Source organism: Nilaparvata lugens, chromosome 11, assembly GCF_014356525.2.
Source record: "Nilaparvata lugens isolate BPH chromosome 11, ASM1435652v1, whole genome shotgun sequence".
Classification (NCBI taxonomy): domain Eukaryota; kingdom Metazoa; phylum Arthropoda; class Insecta; order Hemiptera; family Delphacidae; genus Nilaparvata; species Nilaparvata lugens.
The window spans coordinates 8,345,427-8,364,445 of record NC_052514.1 but is presented as its reverse complement, the minus strand read 5'-3'; the positions used below and the strand labels follow the sequence as shown (position 1 = coordinate 8,364,445).

At 34.4% G+C, this 19,019-nt stretch overlaps 2 protein-coding genes across 2 annotated transcripts in view; both read left to right on the top strand.

Moving 5' to 3' along the window:
• Positions 1–533: 533 nt before the first annotated feature.
• LOC111055565 (Golgi-associated PDZ and coiled-coil motif-containing protein) overlaps positions 534–19,019 on the top strand; it is an 88,962-nt gene continuing 70,476 nt past the window's right edge. Inside the window, exons 1-2 of the mRNA XM_039437563.1 lie at positions 534–700; positions 1,806–1,933. Of these exons, the coding sequence (XP_039293497.1) occupies positions 613–700; positions 1,806–1,933 (216 nt within the window). The 5' untranslated portion in view covers positions 534–612. The remainder of the gene's footprint in view (positions 701–1,805; positions 1,934–19,019) is intronic.
• LOC111053553 (venom serine carboxypeptidase) lies at positions 4,653–6,839 on the top strand. Its single transcript, XM_022340460.2, has one exon. It carries the CDS (start codon positions 4,746–4,748, stop codon positions 6,654–6,656), a length of 1,911 nt encoding a protein of 636 aa, XP_022196152.2. The 5' UTR covers positions 4,653–4,745; the 3' UTR covers positions 6,657–6,839.

The following is a 19,019-nucleotide window of genomic DNA, read 5'->3' as shown; positions in this document are numbered from 1 at the left end:
TACCGCTAGGTGGTGGAATTGCTGCTAATGAATATGGCTTCAATTATTCAGTGTTTTGCCATAGAATTTGTACAATGCTTCTTTTTATTGATAGTTGCTTTGTACTTTATATGGGTAGAACCACAGAATACAGCAATACTTATAGAACCACAGAATACAGCAATACTTATAGAACCACAGAATACAGCAATACTTATACTTGAATACTTCAATATTATAGAAGTTTCCTCTGGTAGAACTAACTGGGCCATCTTACTGTGTTTGCTTTCAAAAACATTTGAAGACGGTCAAACTTTATGACGTATCAATGATCGATTCAACTGTCACGTTAAGACAAAATACGATAACAGGAGCTCCTATCATGTTCTGGATTTTTATAGAGGTTCTAAACAATTTGGATGATTTGTGTTCAATTCAACAAATAATTATTCATATAAGCCTCTTTCAGTTATTCACAGAATAACAACTGTTTATTTAGAAGCTGTCAAAAATAAAGATAGTTCAAGCTCTGATCGAGAAGGCATATTTACCATGCAGCCGACGGACTACAATGCAATTCAGTGTTTACAGTCTCCATCTTCTGTAATTTCTAATTCGAAATTTCAATAAAAAATGTCAGTTACGGCTGTTAGTTTTCGATGGTTAGATATTTTAGAGAAAGAATTTGATAAAGCATTTGTTGATTTGGATATTCTGTTGGGTAAGCTATAACTACAAGCTTTTTGTTTCATCGTATCGATGTGATCCATTGACGTGTTGTATTCCACTTCAGACTCAATTCAAATTTTGTATCCTAAAATTAATATTTAATTTTCTTTTTATTATCCTTACATGATTTGCTTGCGTTGAATTTGTCAACTTGACAGTAATTGTAGAGTAATTCTACACCATAACCTTGTTGATAGCAGCCGTTATAATTGCTTCAGAAATTGCCCATTCCAATCTTTGGTCGGCACAAATGAAATACGTCTCGGTTATACATCAAAACTATTTGACTTTTATGTGTATCATAACTTCTCTTACTACATTCTGTTTTATTGTCATTACTTTACTTGCAACTTGCAGATATCCTTCAAATACCTATAACCTAAACAAGCATTAAAAGTTAATTTATGGTTAGGTTTCAAATGCTCAGCAAGTATAGCCTACTGGCAGATTTGTCATTCATTTCTGCCTTAAAAAAGTATTCATACATTATAGTGGTAGGCTTAAACTATTATTAGAAAGTTCTATTATAATATTGTATAAGACAATGTTAGGCTATTTACAATTCGCTCATTTAAAGAGTTGGGATATCGTACGTAGATCAAAGTATCTGACTCAATATTTTGGAAGTTTATCGTCTACTTACGATAACGATAATAGGTAGGCTAATTTTATCATATATTGATAAAATCAGAGAGTAATTCTTTGTATTTGATGAAATGTCCAGTATATTATTCCTTATTTGCCATTTAGATGTTTTATATCAAGTAAGGTTTGCCTGATGTCTTCATAAAATAATATAATAATAATAGAACTCTCTATCAAAATATGTAGGCCGAACAAAAGATATATATAATCTAGATTTATAATAATTTTCAATATTATAGACATTTAATAACATTAATTACTCTTATGCCAGGAAAATTTCCCTGTACGAATGGAGGAGAATTTGCAGAAGTTGCTGCAGATCTGGTAAACTTTCCTAAATTCAACTACAACAATTTTTAATATAATCCAATGTATTATCGTCGAAGCTTGTCTTTTTCTACTAAAATTATACAAACTATCTGTGTCTAGAATAAATTGTGTGTTCTCAACAGGTGATCTAGACAGCGATGATCCCGAAATGCTTTTTTCTGCCCGTCAGAAAATGTCGACTCTCAGTTCCTGTTTCGCACAGCTCACGCACAAGGCACAAACCATATTCCAGAACAGCGCCAAACTTGAGGTAAATCAACCATTTAATGCCTATAGCTTTCTTAGTTTGCATTATGTTAGCGCTATAATTATGTTAGAAGTTATAACTCACTTACTTGAATAAGTAAGTTAGTTGTAAATGGTTCATCAAAACTGGATATCAACAACAGTAACTGAAAACGCAACGTTTAAAACTGGCTTCAATATAGAAGTTTAGTTACAGATATTCTACTGATAATAACATCTTCTTTCAGCCATATCAGCCATAATACTGTTTCGAGGAAAAAGTCTTTTCTAAAATAATCATGAGACTCGATTTCTTATCAATATTATTGAAAGATAATAACTGCTTCTTGAGCAGTTTAGCTCATAATAGGAAGACTGCCAATAATTTATAAACTAACGAGACACTAGTTTGGCAGTTAGAGTTGCACAAAAGCCAGTTAAATTTTAACCGAATTAATTTCACGAGAACCAATCAGAGAAGGCCTCCTTGATAAGTCGGCCTCTTTGATTGGTTCTCGTGGAATTAATCACGGTTAAAAATTAACCGGCTTTTGTGCAACCGGCACTTGGTGTATTATCACAATGGATGCGTATAATATGCAAGTGCACGTCAGATCATGCATGAGTAGAAAAACAAAATCTTGAAAGGGCCATAGAAAAATGTTGTGACATGCCTGTAGCTGCTCACACTGAACGCAACTAGTATGTCCATGCGTTCAGTGTGAGAGTTCCTACAGTTTGCTCTCTCCATAGTTTGTTTCTTATCTTGGTCATGCATAACCAAGCGTGCACTTGCACATATACGCACCCAATGTGGTCGCACCCTTCGGTGCATCGATCATAAATCTCTAATAAACTGAAAAAAAACATTAATTTACTTCAGCTTCCAAAACCTATAGCTCCAGATTTCTAGTATACTCGATTAGAAATAGAATTAAGTGTATTTTGAAGTATTAAATTAACATCCGGTAAAGTAAAAGTAAATTCGTATGGCTTTTGTTGGTGGGGAGTCCCTTGCGGGATGGTCCCACCGCCTGAATATATAATTAAAGCCGTCAATGGGCCTTACGACTGTCATACTTCAGCCGGGACCGACAGTTTAACGTGCCCATCCTATAACACGGGAGTGATCTGTTTAAAAAAACTTTTGGTGTTAAGAGGGTTTGAGAACCCGGGATCTCTATGCTGCTACGCAAGCACTCTATCGACTAGACCACGGATCACTCCAACATCCGGTTACACATACTCACATCCAAGGGCCCGTCCACGATCCTCTATCCATACAGGAGGTTCACGAACTCCATACCAATACTCTGGGGAATTGTTCCTGGGTAAAACATATCTAAATATCATATTTGAAATGTCCGGAAGTCTTCAGTTACTCACACAGCGCCCATTTTGTTTTCTTCACTTATTATTTTTTTTTCTAACTAATGGTAAAAAATACAAAATTGAAACTTTGCACTATCATTTATAACAACTAGACAAAGCTACAAAAAAACTATAATAATTATGAAAAAGCAAAATGGCCGAAGTGTGAGTAACTGAAGACTTCCGGACAATTTAAATATGATGTTTAGATATGTTTTTTCACCCACGAACAATGCCCTAGAGTGTTGGTAGTGAGTTCGTAAACATTCTGTATTTATCTATATCTCAGTTCTTATTCCTTTTTCTTCATCAATGACCAGTGAACTGGATAGATGACGTCATGAAATTACTTCTAAGATGGCAGGTCAGGCTATGTTGTCATTGTGTGCATAAAAATATTCACTCATGGTGGAGAACGGGTTATTGTTCAGCCATCTAACTATTTTAATTTTATAGTCACTCCCCTGCATATTCCTCACATTGACAGGTAGATCGTTGAACAAGCGTATTTCATTGTTAATTAATAATTCAAGTCAATAAAACAACCATTTTCAAACAATAAACTCATATTCATGCTCTTAAAATATATACACAGAAAATTGTAGATTTGTTCAAACGACATTTGGAATTTACTCGATGATCCCTGATGAATGAAATTTATTTTTATTGATATTTGATTGTTAATTGCTTCACTGTACGTTCATTGTTAATTAAAGGCCCGGTCACACTGAGAGCGATCTACGATGTATAGTTATAATTCACACATCGTAAATGGCTCTCAGTGTGACCGGGCCTTTAATTGACAATAAACGTACAGTGAAACAATATTAAAATGAAATATCAATGAAAATAAATTTCATTCATTAGGAATAATCAAGTAAACTCCAAATGTCGTTTGATCAAATCTACAATTTTCTGTGTACACATTCAAAGAACATGAATATAAGTTTATTGTTTGCAAATGATTGTTTTATTGACCTGAATTATTAAGAGGTTATTATAGGCGGTTCATCCAATCCACGCCCAGTAAAACAAAATCGCCCAAATTCTATTGACATGAAGATTAGATTTGTCTGAAGTGAAGATTGTAAATTTGTTGTATTTAGTCTCACTTTGAACTGTAAGCATTGTTCGAATATGAAGCATTGATGTTTTTCCTAATGTATGCTGACATTATAAAGTGAATTTCATTTGTAATGGAATAGCAATTTCATGTAAGGTGGTATTAATAGTTTACCGGTCTCCTTGACTTTTCAACATCTCTCAAGTATTTTACGATGTCTGATAAACATACCTTCAATGTATGACTTAATTTACATCACTTAGCTGAAGTTTATTGAGCGATAAAGTGTAATTACGTTATAGGAGTTTTATTTGCAAACACTTGATTGAAATAGGTTACGAGTTAGGGATGCAGTGATGGAAGTTTTCAGTCGTTTTTTGAGTTTTGATCAAGCTACAACATAATGTTGTGCTTAAAGTTTTTGTTGTTGTTAGTTGTATTTTGTGCAGAGTCAACATCGGGGAAGCAGAATATAGGTAATGTTGAAGAAAATGGACCAATTGTAGTTTCATCAACACACAACGACGATGGTAAATATTTTTATAAAAACGGAAGAGTTTCTCCTCGTGTAGGTTCATCTCATCATAGAGACAATGCTGTTGAATCACATCTGAAATCAGATCTACAGAGAAAAGTCAGTGAACCAATTGTAACTAAATCATCGCACAAAAAGAATTCAATTCTTGATCAACATCCGAAAGACACTCTTCCAAGTTTGACTCAAATCACAGTTGGAAAAGACTTAGTACAATCGAAGATAGGTTTATCTGTTGGAAAAGAAGCTGTCAAACCTAGTTTTGTTCCAAATTCGAATAGAAATGGCGTTATTGAACCAAGTTTTCCTCATAAAGGGCTGGAACCTAGTTTAGTGTCGTTGAAAACAGACTCTGAAAATGCGTTATTCTTCGAAAATAATGAAGATAGTTTGGATTTGTCATATTTTTTGACCAATGAAACGGATGATTATTCAAACTCAATTCATCATAACGAGTTCAATTCTGGTTTCGTAAATGATTTGAATTCTAATGAACCACTGTTTGTTACTCCTTATTTAGAGAGAGATGAATCCGACAAAGCTAGAAAACTTTCTGAAGTAAAACCTTTTATCAAAGGGCTTACCAGCTATGCGGGATATTTTACAGTTCACAAGCAGTTCAACTCAAATTTGTTTTTCTGGTTTTTTCCTAGTCAGCTAGATTGGGAGAACGCTCCCGTAGCGTTGTGGCTCAATGGAGGCCCCGGGGCGTCATCACTTTTTGGATTTTTTGTGGAAAACGGTCCGTTCTACCTTAAGGGCAAAAAACTACTGAAAAGAACTCACACCTGGCACAAGAAGGCAAACATGATCTTCATTGATAACCCTGTTGGGTCGGGGTATAGTTTCACAGACTCTGAACATGGCTACGCCAAAAATCAAACAATTGTTGGAAAACAGTTGTTGTCAGCGATCTCCCAGTTTTTCCAGCTTTTTCCCAATCTGAGGGTAAACGAATTCTTCATCACGGGTGAGTCATATGCGGGGAAGTATATTCCGGCTTTGGCGTACGCTATACATAAGGATAACCCCACTAGAAACCCTGAAAGTAGAATTAATTTGAAAGGGTTGTTCATTGGGAACGGGTTAACAGACCCTGTAAACATGTTGAGGTACGGTGATTTTTTGTATCAGTTAGGGTTTATTGATGGTAATGCGTTGAAAGTGTTGAAAAAAGCTGAGAGTCTGGTGGCGTCGAATATTAGGAGAAAAAAGTGGGGGAAAGCTACCGAAATATTCTCGGAGTATATCTTGGGGTATGTATATTATCCTTACAAACCCTATATGGAGAATGTGACAGGTCTTGATCAACATTATAATTACCTTGTCACTGATAATAGCGACGGCTGGACTGGAGATCATGACAAATTGGTGAACAGTGTGAAATTCAGGAATAGTATCCACGTCGGTGGTAAAAAATTTGATAGCGGTCTCACTACAGCATTGCACATGAAGGAAGACATCTTGAAATCGGTGATAACCTGGGTGGTGGAGCTGTTAGATCATTATAAGGTTGTGTTCTATAACGGACAGTTGGATATAATTTGCGCATATCCGCTGACTGAAAACTTTTTGACGAAGATGAAGTGGAAAGGCGCGAAAAGCTGGAAGAAAGCTGAGAGGAAAGTTTGGAAAGTGAAAGGGGAGGTTGCTGGGTATGTGAAGAAGGTTGGGAATCTGAGTGAGGTGATGGTGAGGAATGCGGGACATCTGGTGCCTACTGATCAACCTTTGTGGGGAAGATTGCTTTTCGAGAAGTTCGTTTTTGGGAAACTGTGAGGACGTTTGATGAAATTTGAATATTTGTGGTTTTTATATGGAGATAGTTGTTTCAAAGAAAATATTTTTCGTAATTTTCAGAAGTATCTGAGTTATAATTTGTTGACAGAACACGTGGAGACAATTGATTCTTGAGAAAACAAGTGTATTTTTGGGAATTTGTGAAATGTTTTTGAATAAATAAAAATATAAATCCAAGTACTCTTTAAAAATGTACCAAGTCTTGATAATTTGTTTGTTCTATTCAAATTCATATTTTCAGATCGATGATTTGGTGTAGAATTTGAAATGGACATAACCTATGTATAATATTTGAACAATTTGAAACTAAATTAGGGAATTGAAGAAGTTTTGGACAATAGCCTGTTTTTTCTTTTCCGATCATTGTATTGTTTGTGCTAACCTAATAAATAAATAAATAAATAATGGCATAATATAGACGAAACATGTTGTGACTAATCAATTGATACTAATTGGTACTTAGATTTCTATTTTTATTTATATTCAAGATTAGCCGTAGAGAAAAAAAGACAGTTTTTGAATAACTATGTTCTTAGAAAACGTGGGGAAAATTGGTTTTTGAGAAATTTATTCTTGGGATTTTGTGAGATTTTTTGAGTAGCTTTGTTTTTAGAATACATAGAAACAGTTAATTTTTTTAGAAATTTATTTTTGAAAATTTGTAATGAGTTTTCGAGGAGTTCCGTGAAATTCATTTTCGAAAATTTGTAATGAGTTTTCGAGGAGTTCCGTGTCATTTCCCATTTAGTGATTGGAGAGTTAATATTATTGATGATTTTAAAAGTTGAAATTTCTTTTTAAGTAGACTCACTAAAGACTGAGTGACGAATGAATCAGTTCAATTGACTTTTTTCTGTATAGGGCTACTTGTAATATAAATATTGAAACATGATTAATGTTGAAACATGTTGTGATAAAATAATTCAAAAAAAGGGTACTGAGATTTTTATTTTTAATTTAATTGAGTCTGTATTGTTTTTGAAGTTGGAATCAATTTGTGAAAGCTTGAAACATTACACCTTTTTTGAATATAACGATTTTTTTCCTATATTTCTCCTCTTATATTTCTTTCATGGTGACAGTATCAAGTATTGTTTTGCAAAATTAAGTAGTTGTAATTCTGGTTTCATTCGATCTAATTATATCATAATCATTGAAATAAATATTTTCAATTATAGAGAATCAGCCTATTTTCCTATAGGCCATTTCCCTTAGACTATTAGCCTATCAGAAATTTCCGATCCAATCTTAATCATGCTATACTCCAGACATTGAAGAACTTTTTTCGGATTATCTGTCGAAAGTGTTTAGCAAACATAGAAGTTGACAGAAAGTTTAAAAGGTTCTTTCAAGTGGCTGTGGCAAATAAAACTCAGTTTTTTTCATACCTGGATCAAAAAAGTAATATGTCATTGGAGAAATCTAAAAAAATATTAGATTGATAAATAATCGAATCTTATTTGAATCTATTATCACACATGTTGTAGAATTATTCTTCTGCGTTTACCCCAAAGTTATTAACAAAATGTTTATTTTTCCGTCCTTATAGATTCTATTAGATTGAACATAACTTATCATACACATGATGAACATATGTGTTTGTCAAGCTCCGTTCAATCTAATAGAATCTATAAGGATTTATTTATTGTCATTTTGTTGATAACTTTGGTGTAAACGAAGCTTACTTGAATAAAAACACAATTTGTGAATTTACTCATTATGATGATAGGACAGTGATAACATTAAAATATGATAGTACTAACAAAATTCATATATTGCCTGTCTATCTGACCCCAGGAGAAAGTTGGAGAGAAGATTTCAATAAGCTCAATAAATTCATGGAAAGCAGAGAGATAGGTGAGCAGCTGATGCTGATAGGAGACTTCAACGGACGTATAGCAAATGCACAGATAATACCTGATGAGATAATGCAAAGTGATTGGCTTATTAATGCTACCCGAAACTCGAAAGATGAAATTTTCAATACAAATGGGCGAAGAGTAATGAATATGTGTGAGGAATTTAATTTGTGTGTTTTAAATGGAAGGTCAACGGGTGACAAGGAGGGAGAATTTACATATGTAGCAAGTACAGGATGCTCCGTTATAGATTTTTGTTGTGTGTCGATGAGTGCACTGGCAGTCGTAAGTAGTTTTGAAGTACTTGCTGAAAGATTCTCAGACCATATGCCGGTAGAAGTTAAATTTAAATGTGGATTATCAGATACACAAGAAGAAAGCCTTACGCTAATACCCAAGTTAATTTGGTCGAAGGTAGATGTTTCTAAGTACCGTAATAAGTTATCACAAAGCAGCTGTGGCTTTATCTTACCCCTCGATAGTAATCAGGCAGCAGGAAAGATTATCAACATTGTTAAAGAGGCGGCAGGTAACAAGGCACAGTTTTATAAGAGAGAAGATAAGTGTGGGAAAAAGAAATGGTTCGACTGGGAGTGTGATAAGGCGAGGAAAAGAAGCTTTGCATACCTGAGACTTTTTAGAAAAGTAAATACTCAACAAGCGAGACAATTGTACTTAGAAGAGAATAAAAAATACGCACAGATTTGTAAAAAGAAAAAGGACTTATATTATAATAAGATTAGAGGAAGTCTAGAGAATGTACGAGATTCAAAACAGTTTTGGGCTGCGGTAAAATCATTTAAAAAATCATCTTTTGTTAGTTCAGGCCAGATTACTGTTGAGAATTGGATGAAACATTTCAAAAAATTACTCACAGTGGAAGTTGAAGCGGAAAAAGTTCTATATGCTGCACCTTTCATAGAAGATGAAACCCTAGATACTAGAATAACAAATGAGGAACTTTATCTGGTACTTGAAAAAGCAAAAATTAATAAAGCACCTGGCACCGATGGCATACCAGTCGAATTTTTCAAGGCAGCCCCAAATGAATTTTTGAATATATTGCTTGCGTTTTATAATTACATATTCGATACAGGACTGGTACCCGACAATTTTTCAGAAGCGGTTATATTTCCAATACACAAAAAAGGTGATAAGAAAGAGGCTACAAATTACAGAGGAATACAATTTATCAACTCATTATCAAAGATTTTCTCAGGTGTCCTTCTAAATAGATTGAATAAATGGGTAGAAATTCGTAGGGTGATAAAAGAAGAACAAGCAGGTTTCAGGAGGGGATACAGTACAATAGACAACATATTCAATTTATACAGTATTATTAGTTTGAAGGTGAAGGGAGGGAAAAATAAAGTGTATTGTTTATATGTAGATTTCAAGGCCGCTTTTGATAATATAGATCGTCATGCGTTAATTTATAAGTTGTTTCAGATAGGGCTATCCACCAAATTTGTGAATATAATCGAGAAATTATACAGGAATACACGTGCATTCGTATGGTGTAAGAATAGCCAAGGCAAAGACGATGGTATGAGTGGAGCATTCAGTACAGATAACGGATTAAAACAAGGATGCTTACTCTCCCCGCTATTGTTCACTCTCTTCATAAATGACATTTTTGATGGTATGGAAGATGGAATATGGATAGATGAATTAAATATTAAGGGTCTGATGTATGCGGATGACTTAATTTTGACTGCATCCACACCCAAAGCTTTACAGAGAATGATAGTGTGTTTAAAAAATTATTGCGAGAAGTGGGGACTTAAAATAAATTCGGATAAGACAAAGATAATGGTATTTAGAAAAGGCGGACGACTGGCGATGCATGAAAGGTGGTACTGGGGACGCGAGCATATAGGTGTAGTTAACAGTTACAAATATTTAGGAGTAACATTCACTACTCAAATGAAGTTTAGTGAGCATGTGAGAGAGCGTGTAGCGGTGGCGAATTTTGCTGTAAATAATGTTTGGAATTTTTTTGTAGCGCAGAATGAAGTAAAGGAGGAGAGTAAGTGGATAATGTTCGATGCAGTAATAAAAGCTCTTGTGAGCTACGGAGGGCAAGTGTGGGGATATAATAACTTTGAAGATGTGGAACGACTTCATAGATCCTTCATTAAGAGATTGTTCTCTCTGCCACAGTCAACGCCCAATCACATTATCTATCTTGAGACGAATACGTGTAATCTATATCACTACTTGTACGAGCTGCACTACAGCTATATCCTGAAAATTCTATCTCTGCAGCCAAACAGATTACCAAGAAAACTCGCGCAAAAAATGATAGAACAAAAAGTAGGTTGGTACAGGATATGGAAAACGCAGGCAGAAAAATGTGGGATTGAATTGCCGGAATGGGAGATGGGCGTGCAGGATGCGTGGAGGCAGAGATTGAAGAGTATCAATGAATTTATGAAGGACGAGTGTAGAGAGAAGTGGATAGCACGTGCCAGACAATCTAGGCTGCATTACGTATACTCTCGTCTCAACCCACTAACAGAGCGCAATAATTATTTGAAAAAGAATTTCACCCGAAATGAAAAATCTATAATTTTCAGAACGAGAGGAGGACTGTGGTATTTGAACAGGAGTGTAGGACGGGAAGGGATACAGACGATATGCACGTTGTGCAACACGAGGGAAGAAGAGGATATTCTACATTTCATGGGGAAATGTCCTGTATTAGGAGAGATGAGAAGGGCACATTTGGGTAATAGAGTTATATCAGAGGATAAGGTCTTTGAATTTTTTAATGGTAGTGATTGGAGGGCACTGATAGGATTTGTTAAAAGTGCATGGGCATACAGGAAAATTCTAATAGGAGAATATAATACGTGATCGCTTCTCTTACTCAAATACTGTAGTAGTAAAATTTCTTGCATGTATATTGTTTATATTTTCTATTTCAAATCCAAAAAAACGAATAAAAATCTATAATAAAATAACTCAACTTGGCAGACGACCAACTGGTCATGTCAAAAAATATATATTATGTAAAAAAAAAATCATGTATTGTGATGTTTTTCATATTTTGTTGCTCAATAAATATATTTCTATTCTATTCTATTCTATTCTACTCCGTGCTCTAGGCAAAATCAGTTTTCATGTCAATAAAACTATCTAAGTAGAAAAGACAACATACTGTGTTTACCCCTTCAACATACTTATTTCTCTATGTAGTATCAATTAGAGTGAAAATTACTATTGGTTTATGATTATATTGAGGGTTAAGGATTTTTTATTATTAGCTATTAAAATTTTTGTTTTACTCCATCGACATACTCATTTCTCTATGGAGTATCAATTAGAGTGGAAATTACTATTAATTTATGAATATATTGAGGATTAAGGATATTTTACTTATCCACATAAATAGAAATCGAGCCTCAAATTTTGACATTCAATAACTTTTTTATGAGTGCACCGAATTTGATGATTTTTTCTTAATTGTGTTCGTTATGTTCAGGACCAGGTTTATGACCTATTAAATCCATAATTCGACTTCAGGACTCTTTCCTACGGTCCTTCAAAGTTTACATGTAATCCTTATGGGAGGAGATTTGTGAGCTGGCCACACACATAAATAAAAATCAGCTGTTATAATCATTGCGCCATACAACAGCCGTCGGTAGATAGTAGACAAGAGTGTGTGCTGCTCCATAACTGCCCACATATTTTATTCTAAACTCCCCGACTAAAAACAAAATGACTGCTCTGTGTGTAACCATCCAGTAGTGCGGCCTCAGGTTATAAAGACTTACATGCTTTAAAGATATTGCTGTGTTTCGAATGATTGTGCTGTCTTCGGTGTTGAGAATTAATTGATTTTTAGTAAATTATTCATTTTGCAGTTGGAAAATTATCTATAAAAATAAAATGCCGCATCGCGCCTCCTCAGGTTTGCATCCAGCTAAAGTTTGACATGAGATGCATTAAACGATTTGGCGGTACGAAGTTCGCCGTGCCAGCTAGTTAGCTAATGAAACTTTTATAAAACTTTAATAAACTCTAATAAAACTTTTTGTGATTTGAGATATTGTTCTATCCAAACGTACCCTCTCTCACAGGCATGTGTTCATGAGAGATGCTTCCAATTTCAAATATAATATATATATAAAAATTTCAAATATAACATATTTCAAATATTATAATTTTTATGCAGCCCATTTGTTTTATGGAAAAGAAACATTTTCAATTTCAATGAGTTGATAGTTGTTGATTGAGAATGAGAGATGTGAGAACCTGCAATTCTGATTGGGAGTTTATTTTCAAAACTCATAGATTGAATGATCAAATCAAATAAAATTTATTCATCAAAAACAACTACATTACAAGTATAGTTATAGTTATAGTTATGATATAGTTATAGTAGAGATAGAAAGATAGTCCCTTTCAATTTAATTATTTATTTATACAATGTGACAATTTGCACTGAGTCTAACAAGACCCATAGTGGTACAAAACAAAATAGCACTGTACATGAATAAACTATACGATAAGTATTAATGTAAAACTAAAAGTATAATAGATGAGCACAGTAAAAATTAATATAGATTACTACAAAAACAAGATAGAAATAGAAAAATGAGAAAGAAAAAAAGTCATGCAGTTCGTGAACCCATGCAAAAATCATTATCTACATTTCATAAGTAAGTAATTATAAAAGATAAAAAGGAATACAACTTCAATTCATAATTTTTATAACTTTTAAGTAGAACATTATTATTGATGAGATTGTAATTGGTGTGGTGTTTAGGATTGATTACCTTTTCTACTGCTGAATGAAACATTATTTTTCATAGAAAACTATTGAGAAATTATTATTCTGTAGTAGAAAATCATTGATGGTATAAAAACGTGTATATTGTTGTAGATTCATGATTTCTCTACAGCTGCGTTTACACCAAAGCTATTAACAAAATGTTTATTTTTCCGTCCTTATAGATTCTATTAGATTAAACGGAGCTTGACAAACACATATGCACATCGTGTATGAGAAGTTATGTTCAATCTAATAGTCTAATAGAATCTATAAGGATGGAAAAATAAACATTTTGTTGATAGCTTTGGTGTAAACACAGCTTACCGCTGAATGTGACACATGAGTATAGCAAAGTATTGACACGGTTTTTTAACAACTTTCATCAACCCAAGTGTAAAATTATACAGAATAAATATTTTCTATTCTATTCTATATCCAGCTGTAGAAAAAATATTTTCCCAACATCATATTCATTAACGTACATTTATAATTATTTCATGTACACTTTACTGTAACTGCTCTAATTAGCATTAGATAACAATATTTTTTACTTTCCTTGCCCTATTACCATAGGTAAGGAAGTATTGCTTTCCGAAAAAAATTAAGGTACCCGAATTTCTAAATTTCTATACGTTTCAAGTTTCCATATCTGTAAAAATTCCAGGTGCTCCGCCCCATCTATGCAAAGTTTGATTTAAGATTCCCAATTATCAGGCTTCAGATACAATTTAAACAAGAAATTCCTAGTGGAGAAGATTAAGCATGAAAATCTATACAATTGATGACCAGTAAAATTTTCACCTAAAATTTAAAATAAGCTCGAAATTCGAGAAAATGTTATTATTTCAATTGCAAACTGTTGGCCACTGAATCATTCACTATGAAGAGATAGCAGACTTCGTGTGACTCTAGCGTTATTGTCCTGTCACCAGCTGGCTTGGATCTTTCAATAGTAGACTTGAGATACGCGTGAACACTAGCGTCAGGTGATCAATTTTTATAACGGCAAGGAAAGTTGTGTGAGTGCGCCACACCAGAAAAAAATCTTTTCCTAATATCATATCCATTAACGTACATTTATAATTAAATTTCATGTACACTTTACTGTAACTGCTCTAATTAACATTAGATAACAATATTTCTTCTTATTAGCTCAATATTTATCATCAATAATATGATAATTACATAATGAATCAAAGTACTGTATTATGAGTTAGGTTGATAATAATATTCATTCAACTTTCTAGTCTAGATTGATTTTTCTCTAGAACTCTACTTAGTTCTCTTTCTGGCGATATTAGTTTCAGAATAGTGATAGAAAGTTGAGATTCTCTTTGTGGAAAACTCTTTGATTTTTATTGAGAATAGTGTTTTACAGATTCACTTTGTTGTAATTCAACAGTAATTTACTTTTTATCTCTTTCAATTGTCGGATCTTTGACAGTGTCTTTGTGTCGCTTCATTTTTGTTCATAATGGTTTTGTACCGGTGTTTCAAAATTGTTGGCTACTTTTTGATTATTTGTAGCCTGATTATCTGTGTTGATAGCTATTTTCTGCAAAAACAAAGTGAACCGTCAAAAGTGGAAGACAGCGAATTGTACCTTACTCCTTTAATTGAACAAGGTCTATTGGATAAGGCTCGTAAATTATCAGTTGTGAAACCGTTATTGAAGAACCATAGCGTTGAGAGTCATGCAGGCTATCTCACAGTTGACAAAAACTACAAATCAAACATATTTTTCTGGTTTTTCAAAAGTGCTGTCGACTGGGAGAATGCTCCCGTAACAGTGTGGCTCCAAGGAGGTCCTGGGTCGTCCGGACTTTTTGGTTTACTCCTTGAACATGGACCGTATTTTTTGAAAAATGGTGAATTGTTTGCTAGGGAGTACTCGTGGCATAGGTTGAGTAACATGCTGTACATTGATAACCCTGTGGGAACCGGGTTCAGTTTCACAGATTGTGACGGCTACACACAAAACCAGACAATAATCGGTGAACATTTGTATTGTGTTGTTGAACAGTTTTTCAAACTTTTCCCAAACCTCCAGGGTAACAAGTTTTTTATCACGGGGGAATCATATGCAGGGAAGTATGTGCCCGCGTTAGCTTACACTATTCATCGAAGAAATGCTGAGGTCGACAACATTTTCAAGGTTAACCTACAAGGTTTGATGATAGGTAATGGGTTGAGTGATCCTGTAAACATGATGAAATACGGGGATTATCTGTATCAGACTGGTTTGATTGACTTGAAAGGTCAAACTTTGTTCCATCAATATGAAAACAATATAATTAAGAGTGTTAATGTGGGTGATTACAACAAAGCTACAGATCTGTTTGGGGAGCTAGTTTTGGGGTATTTTTATTCGCCCCACGGTAGCGTTTTGTCAAATTTGACCGGTATTGAGGAGCATTTCAACTTTCTAAACGAACACGAGTCTAGTTGGACATCGGATCACCTGAAATTTGTCAACTGTTTCAAAGTTGTATCTGTTCCGAAACTTTTACGTAACTTAAAGTATTACTCACGTTATAGAGAAAAATCAGTTATGGTAGGACTAAAGTAAAGTGTTGAGTTCATATTGCAGTTACTAAGTTATGCTAATACTGAATCAAGTTCGTGTTGTTGTGTGTTTTCTGGATCAGTGTTTTTAACCTCACTTTCGGATGCCGGCTGGCTAGGTCTTGAACAGTGCAATGTTATCAGTCTTTGCGCCTTGATCAGTTGCATGCCACTAGTTGCATGCCATATAGTAGTCTGCTGCTGTGAGTGCGGGTGAGTTTTGATTCCTGTAACGGTGACTTCAAGAGTATAGTTGATTTTCAATCTGACTGCAAAACCTCTCTGAAGTGATAAGGACAAATAATCATCAATGAATCGTTATCAGCAAACCTTATAGACAACCCGTTACATTTTCTCAGTGTTTAACCTGTTGATTCCACGTGCCTTCTTATTATCGTTCTAGATAGCAACTTACCTACAATCTTAATGAACTTCTAGTTTCTTGTTGCTTGCGTTGTATATTATCTCCATCTTACACAACACTGTGAACAATTTTCTATAAGAATGGAAAATATTCAGCGTTTTCAGACCTCAAAGAATAAACCCGGAATAATATATAAAGGACATAAGTATAGAAAATCGTTCTCATCTACTGTTAGCAGTGTTATCACTTGGCGTTGCCTTGATAAGGAATGTGCGGCTTCCATGAAGACTGATGTGAACTGTGATAGGGTTGTTGAATTGTCTGGTACTCATAAGAATCATACTCGACTTGCAATGCTTTCTGAATCCCCGATTTCGTCATCATCCACTATCTCTGTTGGACTTACAACTGAAGTGGGAAATCAAAATATCGATTCCAATAGTTTGTCATCGATGCTCGATGGATCGGATTCTCAATTTGGTCCTCTGAATGATGAACTTTCCCTTTTGAGAATTGAAAATGAATCGTTGAAATCTCGGCTTGAGGAGTTGGAGATACAGCGTAATGCGGCTTTAGACAGATCGATTGAACTGGATATCCAATTGATGCAACGTCTGGATGCAGCTAAAGACATTACGACACAGACCGTTCCAGCTCCAGCCAGGGACAATAGGACTAGCGGAACTCTGATTGATCGATTAAATACATTCATCGGTGATGAATTATTCACAGACAATGACATTGATGTGTATTGTAAGAAAATGTTCTCTAGATGTAAAGATTCAATTGTCATTGACACGGCTGTAGTGTCTTTGATTGTCAATGATAGTAGTTATGACCTTTCCTTGTTATGCCCCAATTCGTCAGTAAACAGAAATATTGCCTTTATTCTTAATGACAATTGCAAAGTTGATTCTGTAAATGGATGGAGTGGCTCACATTGGAGTCTTGTTGTATTTGATTACATTGATAGTACTTTCTATAATTTCGATTCTATGAGAGAATATAACAACAGGTCATTGAATATTTTGGTGGAAAGAATGAAACTGGTTCTCAATTCGGATAGGATAGTTCATGTAGACTGTCTGCAACAGCAAAACTCATTTGACTGTGGTTTCTTATCGCTCTTTCACCTTGAAAGCTACATCAAAATCAGAACTAAGAACAAAAGTAAATCCATTAATAATAGTTTTGAATTTGCCAGATTTGATTCAAAAAAGTATAGATTGGAGGTATTGAGTGCCATCGTTAATTTTTTAAAGCAGCAGAATGATGATATTGGTAATTTTTCTCAATCTACTGTCTCAACAAATCTTGAAAAAAAATCTCTTGCTCCGAAGTCAAAAACTGTTAAACCAGTTAGAAAAATTAAACTATTCATGAGTAGCCAGGGTCGTACTGTTGTTGATAGATTAATGCGTGACAAAGATGAAAAATGTAAAGTAACAGGTACACTAAAGCCTGGAGCTTGTTTTGAGGATGTGACCAGGGAGAGCGTGGGTGACTGCTCAGATTTGGGGCCTCTGGATGCGGCAGTGTTGATTGGAGGGGGTAATGACATTGCCAGAAATGATGCCAAAGGTTTCATATCAGTCCTGCGTAGGAGGCTGGCTGATTTAAGACACACCAGAGTATTTTTATTTGACATTCCACACAGGTATGACCTCCCAAAATGGTCTTGTGTAAATAAAGCAATTCAATGGGCAAATTCTGAGATACATAAAACATGTAAACATTTTGAAAATGTCACTGTGTTAGAGCTTTGTAAGTTGGGGAAACGTTTTCATACGAAACATGGGCACCACTTGAATAATCTTGGAAAGCGGTACGTTGCCTCACAAATCTTAAAACAATTCAATAAAGACGTGATAATTCCAACCAATAAACTTATTCCTCTAAAAAACTACTAAGGCCATCAGCCGAGACTGATTTCAATCCATATCGGCTGAATCATAGGGATGATTATGCCATTCACTCTAGGAAAAGTAATATAAATATCTTACATCAAAATGTACAGAGCTTATCAAATAAAATAGGACTGCTGGAGGAGATTATTGTTAATTATAAGTTGGACATTTTATGTGTATCGGAGCATTGGATGACTGATGCTGAGCTTGAAGTAAACTCTAATATTAAGCATCTACATTTAGTAACCGTCTACTGTCGCTCAATACGAATTCATGGTGGTGTGGCCATATATTCAAATCATGATGCGTCCCAATACAAAGTATTAAACTATTTAAATAACATTTCGGTTGAGTTGGACTGTGAATTAGCAGGAGCTCATTTCTTGAATATTGATATCAAAAACCGGAAATCAATATTATGTGGTGACTTCAACCTACATTTTAATAGAAATAGTAAGGATGCAGAACACTTTGTTAATTTGTGTTGTATGTATGGGTTCGAAAAGAGGGTTCATGAACCGACAAGGGGTACCAACTGTCTGGACAATGTGTTCACAACTTTCAAAGAAAGTTTGAGTGTTCTAGTGAGTAACTGTCATGTTAGTGATCACTTGGGCCAACTTATTTCAATGAGTAGAGTGAATTATATCGATACACAGAAATCTAAGACAAACACTGAAAAGATTTATAAAATAGTAACTAAAATTGATGACAGTAATATTAATGTACTTAGGAGTTACCTGTTGATAGAAGGCTGGTCAGATATTTTCAATAATCATGCTGAAGTAGATACAAATTTTGAAGCATTTCTAAATACGGTTATATATTACTATAAATTAAGTTTCAACGTAATCATTACAAATA